The 9,216-nt window shown below is 40.1% G+C and overlaps 1 protein-coding gene across 1 annotated transcript in view; it reads left to right on the top strand.

The window, feature by feature from the left end:
• The first annotated feature begins 211 nt into the window (after window positions 1-211).
• stom (stomatin) overlaps window positions 212-9,216 on the top strand; it is an 11,489-nt gene continuing 2,484 nt past the window's right edge. The window contains exons 1-6 of the mRNA XM_069677356.1: window positions 212-395; window positions 1,891-2,000; window positions 3,284-3,356; window positions 6,164-6,246; window positions 6,468-6,671; window positions 9,008-9,142. Of these exons, the coding sequence (XP_069533457.1) occupies window positions 335-395; window positions 1,891-2,000; window positions 3,284-3,356; window positions 6,164-6,246; window positions 6,468-6,671; window positions 9,008-9,142 (666 nt within the window). The 5' untranslated portion in view covers window positions 212-334. The remainder of the gene's footprint in view (window positions 396-1,890; window positions 2,001-3,283; window positions 3,357-6,163; window positions 6,247-6,467; window positions 6,672-9,007; window positions 9,143-9,216) is intronic.

The following is a 9,216-nucleotide window of genomic DNA, read 5'->3' as shown; positions in this document are numbered from 1 at the left end:
TGTTAGTAAATCAATGTGTTTAGGAAACGTACAACCTACAAAAACTTGTGGACGCGGGGATTGGCAAAACAAATAGCTGATTTCACAAGAGTTCTGTAGCAAAGATAGAAATTGAAAAGGACCTCTTTGTACATTTCGCCTACTTTTGGAGGTTGAACCGCGCCCACTTTAACTTGCCTCTGCGTGCCTTTCCCTTCTGCGTCATGTGACCTCTAAGTCAAAATTCAGGGTATCACACGCCCGAAGGAGCAGTTTACAGGGACGCAAATATTCCAGTAAACACAGGGCGATCTTTTCCTTCTGCCACCGTGAGATATCTTTGTTGGCGTTCATTATGGAACACGATAACGAAACAGCTGCAATGAAAGAAGCCAAAAGACGTGAACGTCAAGCAGGTAAAGCTTGCTCACTTCATAACTGTGTTATTACGGAGAGCTTTATCACAGAGAGCAACATAAGTAACGTTATTTATTCAAGGATAGCGAAGCGAGAACAAAGACTAATGCAAAGTTACATTTGACTTGTCCGTTAACGGTAGATAACCTAGAACTGTATGTTTTGACCGGTATGAAAATCCGAAGAAAATGGGAAAGGCGTTGTTAGTGCGCGTTAGCTTTAAGGTTTCGCGCGTTAGCTTAAGGATTAGCCTTTCCCTCTTACAGGCTAACGTTAGTAAACGTTAGTATCCGATAACGTGAAGTAAAGGTTACGTATCAGTCTTAGCAGCAGAAAAGCAGGCTTCATTTAACATTTGCACTCAAAGCCAACGGTTATTTATGCTCTGTATGTTTATTGACAAACCTAGTGTTATTATTGAAATACATCTGGGAAATGCTAACATTCAGTATTTGTAGTAAATTTACCCCTAGTCACAGGGTGGGGTCAGTTTTGTGGCCCTATTGTAATCAGCAACATTGTAATTTTGGAAGGAGCAGTAGCATCAGCAGTAATTCAGGCCTTAGCTTAATTTAACTTAAATAAGCCACATAACTATTTGTACAATTCGTTAGTGCTTAGTTACTGCAACTTTACTTAAGTAATTAATGGCTTTTTATTTTTATTCAATGTTTTTTTTGTATAGGGACAAGTATGAAGCAAGTAAACCGATGCCACATACTACAGCATTTATAGCCTTGGCTAATTTTGCAATGCCGGTCCCTAGATGGGCCTTTAACATACACACAATCAACGACAAATGCACAAAAGACAGTAAAAAAAACAGATTCGACCATAAAACAGATATAACAATAGGGGATACAAAATATCCTACACGAAAACCTACTGTAAAACAGGAAGCACAAAATCATACAAGACTAAGCCTGAGCCCTCTCCAGTTTGAGCTCTGTAGGTAAGGCATTCCACATTGATCCCCTGAACAGAAAAAGCACTTTGTCCAAGTGATAATTTATGAAAGGACACCTTATAATCTCTGTTAGATGCTCCACGTGTTACAGAGCCTGATACTCTCAGCGGAACCACAAGGTCACTGAGCACCTGAGCAGCCTGATACATGTATTTATGGACGAGTTTAAGATTAGTAAATTTAATATAATGTTTTTGACTTCTTACTCCGTCTGTAGGTCTAAGCAAATATGAAACTAAAGGTACGGATCTTCATTCATTAAAGGGTTGCATGCCATTTATCAATTTTTGACTGAAGGCAGGGCAGGTGCTGTGGCTACAGGTGTTATGTCTAACAAAAGCCTAAGAGCAGTTTGTTGTGTCATTACACCTGACTAACCGTGGATGGATTACATCAGCTCTGACGTGTGATTAAATTGGAAATTTACGTTTTTAGCAAGAATGTACTCACTTCAGTATTTGTTAATTAATCCACAGATTAAACTGTTTAATTTATTCCATTGCATGTATTTCTCTTCTTTCCCACAGCTTTGGAGAATGCAGATGTTGATATTGGCTTTTGTGGCAAGCTGTTGATTGCACTTTCTATGATCCTCATGCTGGTTACGCTGCCTATCTCCATATGGATGTGCATTAAGGTCAGCTGATGGTCCTTGACCTTTCCACTTTACAAGCAAAGTGAGCCGGTATATTAGACAAAATTTCAGGGGATGACCTGCTCTGTTTATTCACTGTTTTGTAACTGCATTTTCACAGCAGACTCATTCCCTGTATTTTTTTTAAAGATTTTTTTTTTGTGCTATTGCCATTATTTGATAGGACAGTGAAACTGGACAGGAAATGTGGGGAGGAGAGAGTGGGGTTAGACATGCATCAAAAGGCCACTAGTCTGTGCGAACTAGGGATGGGCATTTCTAGTAATCTCAATATTTGAGTAATCAAATTACCTTACCGTAAATCAACATGATAATAACTAGCTATAATGACAGAAACCATGTTTGAGAAAAATGTATTGGGCGTGTATTTTGATTTTATAGTTTGACCCATGTCCCACCTGTTAACATGGAGGAGGCAGGCTTTATGACCTATACTGCGGCCAGTCAGCAGGGGGCGCTCAAAATTTTTGGCTTCACTTTTAGGGAGCTGTCATGTCGTCCATCTTTTTATACAGCCTATGGGCGTGATGGTGGCTTGTACTCCTGCTCAACAAACGCCATCAGCTCACGGAAGCCTTCTCCTTCCACAAAACTTAACCGGCGCATATCTCCAGTCACCATTTTCGTTATTAGCAGGCTAATCTTCTCCACTCTGGTGTCATCACAACCATGTGTGCTAACAGGGCTAGCAAATTATGTGACACGAATGCCTGTTGTCCGTCTCTGCTGGCTTTTCCTTGTGATTTAAGCGCATGTAGTTAAGCATGGAACTAGTATTTCTATGGTATACAAGTTAAACACCCAATATCTTGCACAGCACATTATCGTTGTCTTTTTTGTTAAAGTACTTCCAGACATCATTTTTCACTTTCACTTTTTAGTCACGGCTGACATGGTGCATATAGCTGAGTTAAACTACTTTAGCCGAAAACAAGGTATGCGCAGGTGCGAGAGTAGTGTGACGTTACTCTAATAAGGACGTCAATGAGTACTAGAGTACTCGAATATTTCGCCCATCCCTAGTGCAAACCCGCGGCCGATGCTTCAAGAGCTGGAGCCTCTGTACATGAGGCGCCTGCTCTACCAACTGAGCTAAACCAGCACACTGCTCATCTCCTATTTTAGGGTTTGTTTATATATTAAACAGCCTTTTAAAAGCCAGTAAACCATTGCTTAGCATTTACTTAGTTACAGATATCATCAATGATCAGAAGAAAGAAAAGATTCATATACAAGCCGCTTATGCTATTTGTCTCTGTACACAGATTGTGAAAGAGTATGAGCGAGCCATTATCTTTCGCCTGGGGCGCATTTTGCGAGGAGGAGCCAAAGGTCCAGGTAAAGCAATGTTTCATTCACCACCATGTTTACTCCATTCCCATCCCCAGATATTTTATTAAAATGTTCTTTATGTTCTTCAACATGTTTTCAGTGTTACTGTATGCACTCATTGATTATCTTGCATTTATCTACATCACTTAGTTAAGACATATTAGTTGTCTTGACATTTGTTTATTAGTCTCAGCTGCTACATTATTCAGAGTCTATCTGAACAAACATAGTCACAACTTGGTTCAAATCCTAGATGATTTCCTTAATTGCAGTTTACCCAACAGCTTACTTTTATTTTGCTTCAACAACTGCTCATTAGCCACGGCGCCACCACAGAAACTTTCCCCAGGGATTAGGGACCTATGGAGGAACTTGGTGCCTTTGCGCCACAGGGACCAGTGTGTGAATTGAGTTCCTGGTCCAGTGACATTATTCCATCCAAAAAAACAACTCGTGCTGGGGGGTGTTACTTTCCAATAGTCAGTCGTGGTTGACCACTTTCAGTGCTGATCATTTCTGATTAGTCAAGTATTTCCGGCATTTAACTTTAGCCACTATTTGTTCACATTTGCAGCTGCGAACCAGGATGTTTGTTTTTTAATCATTTGGCGTTGACAAAATTGAGTTACAGAAGAAATGACAGATGCATCGACAACGACCAGGCCCTTCTGAGCATTTATGCTGAGGATGAAATCCAGCTGGCTTTTTATCAGAAGATGCCCCATTATATTGGGACAATGTTGTTGTAAAGTCATGCACAGAAATCACAGTTGCATTTTCATATGCTAGTTAACTATTTTTTGCGTAATCTTCGCAGATCTTAGACAATGGTTAATATACAGACACTGACCAGTCTATAAAAAAAGAACCTTCCTATACTGTATAATATTTACAGTATATTATTGGACCAGTAAGTTCAAATTTAGGTTCTCTGTTTTTGATAAATGTATAGTCACCTTGTCACCTAAAGCTCATAAACTGTAGGTTACCGCTCTCATTTTGGGTTGAAAACGTTTTTTAATGACATTTGGAGGAGGACTGACTAATATCTCAACCAGTGACTTAAAGTTAGCTGAAACCGCAATAGAAGGATGACGGACATAATACATCTTTTATAAGCTGGGAGGTGCATGCAGAGCACAGAAATGACGCCAGTGTTGGCAAGAGTAGGGGCCTCTTGGTTGTCTATAATTTAGCTTGGAGCACAGATCATAATTTTCCTCACAGTGCATCAGTCATCAGTTTGACCTTATATTCAAGATGATGTCATATTGAGTATGTTAGATGCACAGTATTATTGGGTTTGTGAAGTATCCTGGTTATGTGTTGAGCATGTAAGCACATTTCCTGGTGACAGAATTCTGAATAGACCATTATCCTGATTATAACCCATTAGGTTTGTGATCATTATTTGTTGGTACAGACAATGCGATGATCACAGCACAACTGCAGGCAGACAGCAGAAGCCTGGATATTATTATAATCTTGTCAAGGGCGATGTGAATACGCTTACTGTACTATCCCACCCAATCCAACTACTTAGTGGTACAAATTAAAACTGAACTAAAAATGGAAACATTTCCAGGCTTATAATAACAACAAGAGAATGCCCCAGCTCAGAGTTCAATAGAGATAAGCGCCAATGTATTTAAGTTCACCGAGGCCCCGTTTATGAGGGTCCACAGAGCCATATGTACGCTACTACATATCTGTCTGTTTTACATCTGAATGCCTTCATCGTTCCATACTCCTGATGTGTGGTCTGTTTTGAAAGGCAGCGTATTTGTTTTAGTAAAAAAAATACAGACTCCCATGAGCGATAATTTGCATACATCTCATTACTCACTGTCTCTTTATCTTTGATTTCTTGTTTTACGGGATCTAAAAACCAGGCGGTGTCCTCTCAAAATGCTGAAATGTGACTCCTCAGAGTGCCAGGGGACTCCTGTTTATGACAGGGTGGGGTAATAATAGCTCCCTGCCAGCAAACTTCACATTCATGAGAAGCAGGAGGAGCCAATAGCAAAGTTGAATCCAGCATTTGGTTTCCCGTCATGCCCCTTACCCTCATGCTCAGTCTGGCTCCGTCTCTATCTATAACAGCTGTTATATAATAGTGCCTTAGAACAATTCTCTGTATAGTTAGTCAGAAACACGCTTGTGGGGATAGTTTATCATAAAATGATTGTGTTTGTGGAACATTTTCCATCTGTAAACACGTGTCTTCTGCCATCACTGAAATGTTTATTGATGAACAAAGCTTTTTTTTTTCCATGAGGCTTATGAGTGGAATTTTCCACTGCACCATATGATGGTTTACTGAGTCTATAAGAGCAACCAAGGCCTCTATTGTCTGACAGGAAATATGATTGTCGCTGGAAATGTCATGATAGAAATGGCATGTGGAATGTCTTCATTTCCCCTCCTGAACAGATGGCTGTGATCTCAACGTTTAAATACACAATATCCTGACAGGAAATGCAGCCCACTTGTCTCTAACTGGTGTGGCAGCATTAATGTTTGCTAAATGATTGCACACCTAGCACATGTCTGTTTCACTCAGGCACATGCCTGGTATTGTTTAATGCACTAATCATTGTGACTTGAAACAGGCTTATGAAAGCTGCAAATATCCGCAGCTTTGCCTCGCTGTCAGCACAGCTGCAGTCTTATAAAGAGAGCTTGACTTGGCCCCGTGCCCGACTTTCATTCATCCCGGTGTTTTCAAACATTTGTGTAGAAGCTTCCTCATTATTGTGTTTACAGCAGCTTTAGTCTTTGTTAAAACTATTTGCATTCTTGTGATTCCACAGGGCTGTTCTTCGTCGTGCCGTGCACTGACAGCTTTATTAATGTGGACATGCGCACCATCACCTTCGACATCCCACCGCAAGAGGTATGACACGCACACTTTCAATTAGAGTAAACAAATATTTTGTCACATTCTCTGAAATTCAAAAGACATCAAAATAATTGTGCAGATTCTTTATACAGCACACCAGAAATGCTCTCTTTGGCTAATGGAACAACACAAATCCTGTGAACATTTCCATAGAACAATTAACCCTATATAATTTCCACCTTTTATTTCCTGTTCAATCCCTTTCCTGCTGTCAGGTGTTGACCAAAGACTCTGTGACAGTGAGTGTTGATGGTGTGGTGTACTACCGAGTCCAGAATGCTACTCTGGCCGTGGCCAACATCACTAATGCTGATGCTGCTACCCGGCTGTTGGCCCAGACCACCCTGAGGAATGTCCTGGGTACCAAGAACCTGGCAGAGATCCTGTCTGATCGTGAGGAAATCGCACACAGTATGCAGGTAGAGTACAGTAGCCGCTAATTTAAGCTGACATTGTGTTATTTAAAATTTGCACTGTTCCTACCTTACTTAAATTTAAAATGTACACTCTTTAAACGTAATAGACAGTTTGGAGTAGTTTGCTTTGTTGTCCAGCAGAGGGCATTCTTGAAACACCACTATGTTGTTGAATCAAGCCACAAAATAGTATCACCATAACCAACAATGCACGTCCTGCGATGTGACCATTGCACATGTGCACAACACAATTGCGATGATAAACGATATATCGTTCAGCCCTAACGCTCACAGTACTTCCCTCTAATCCCAAATTCCCATGATTATTCAAAATCAGAATGTTCTAAATATGCTTAAAGACAAAGGCTGGACCCCTGAAAGACAGCACACTAAGGTGTTATGCGATGATGTAGTCAGTCAAAATAAATGTAGGCAATAATACAAGGCTCCAATAACACAGACTGGCTGGTAGAGGAAACAGAATGAAGGATTACAGTGCCACCTTGCCTGCTTAGAGTGAGGTTTGCCTGAACTCAGAGTGAAACCAACAAACTGCTATTAAAATGTGTATCAGATGTAAACCTAGAAAACCTTAGGTAATCCTATGTTAGATGTAGAGCACAGCTGTTGAGTTCAATTACTAATTTATTCATTAAACTTTTATTTCCAGTTTTTAAAAAATATTAAATTCTAATGCACACAGTCAGAAGGTTTGTCAGTGATCAGTCCCTAGTACAATATTCTCACATAGTCTGTATCTGTTCATTATTACGGTATGAATTGTTTGCACACTGATAAGGATAAAGTTGGGGACTGTGTTTATGTGTCACATGAGGTTCTCTCCATAAAATGCAGCATTTAGAGTTCAGTTCCTAAAAGTTCACCATTCCTGCTGAAACATTGTAGTGAAATGGTTCAACCTCTTCTACCTCTTATGTATTGTGCTGGGGTTACAAAAAGGTAAATTGTGCATTGCTGCCATCATCTGGCGCGGAGTGGGGTTGAATTAACAGACTGAACATAAGCAGGGGATTGAATATGTGCAATCACTCAGGAGTCATCCTTCAGGTCAGTTGTAAAACTACCACTGAAGTTAAATGTAGGGATTTTGAATGACAGCACCTGTGAACAAACAGTGATTCCATGCTGCTACATTGAGAGCCTTTATAAAATCACTGTTCAGTATCAGTAGTCGTCTAGTTGTTGACAGCACAAACTAAAACAAAGTGACCTCTATAGACAAATCTTTACAGCACAGAGTATTGTGGCTGTGACGGTGACCACATGACTGCAATACCGTGGTTATGTGACGCCAACCCAGTGACTGTCATCACCGCTTATTTGTTTATGTATTTTAGATATCATAGACCTCTAGCTTGCCTACTTTAAATCCCAGGCTCAATAAATTAACTGACATACATGAAATAAAATGTGCAAAGGTGCAACATTAGCAGTGAAGCACCGTTTTTTCCCTTCACTCAAACGCCACACGTCACATTTACAGGTCACTGTGGCAGCACGGAGAAAACTGTAGAAATTGCATGCGGTCAGGTTTTCAATCAATCAATTTTTATTTATATAGCGCCAAATCATAACCAAAGCTATCTCAAGACACTTTCCAGAAAGGTCTAGACCGTACTCTTTCTTTATGTGAGACCCAACATGAATCCACCCTGAGCGGTACTTAGCAACATTTGGCAAGAGTGATATGGAAAAACTTGCCTTTAACAGGCAGAAACCTCGAGCAGAATCAAACTAATGTTGAACAGCCATGGATGGTCCGAAAAATCGGACAGAGGGAGATGCAGGATAGAGACAAACAGACAGAGCAACAACAACAACAACAACATATGTTGTCGCTGTAACACCAACAACGTTCTTGTTGCAGATAATACAGACTTATGGTTACAATGCCAATAATACTGGTATAAATGTGTAAGACTAGCATAAAAGTATTAAAATAAACTTGTTGAAATGTTTACAGTACTATGATTGGTGATAGTGTTTGCGGTAATGTAAATTTTTTTCAATATTTTCAATCAATATTTTTTCCTCTTTTTTCTTTGCCTTTATACCAACTGTGCTCTAAATGTTATTGGCTTAAATGAGAGATAAACATGCTGTTGAGCTCCATCTGCTGTACCATTTTGAACAATGCAAGAAAGTTTCATTGAGCCTATCTAGAAAACATGGGTTAATATAAAAGAAAATAGCAAAAAAGGTTACAGTGTTAATGAAAAGTTGCTTGTTTCTGTCAAATGCTGACGAGGTGAAATATTTAAATAAATCCTATTTAGAGAAACTTCAGAAAACATGTTGAAATCTCTCTGTCTTCCCAGTCTTCTCTGGACGATGCTACTGATGACTGGGGGATCAAGGTGGAGCGGGTGGAGATCAAAGACGTCAAGCTGCCCCTTCAGCTCCAGAGAGCAATGGCTGCTGAGGCTGAGGCTAGCCGCGAGGCCAGAGCCAAGGTAAGGTTACAGTAATAGATCCGCTCAGACCTCACAACATTATCTATTTGATGTAATTGCTGCTGTTACTGCCT

The sequence above is a fragment of the Semicossyphus pulcher genome, unplaced genomic scaffold, assembly GCF_022749685.1.
Source record: "Semicossyphus pulcher isolate SPU_LCO1_2020_fin unplaced genomic scaffold, fSemPul1.0.p SCAF_28, whole genome shotgun sequence".
Classification (NCBI taxonomy): domain Eukaryota; kingdom Metazoa; phylum Chordata; class Actinopteri; order Labriformes; family Labridae; genus Semicossyphus; species Semicossyphus pulcher.
This window is presented reverse-complemented; position numbering and strand designations above follow the sequence as displayed.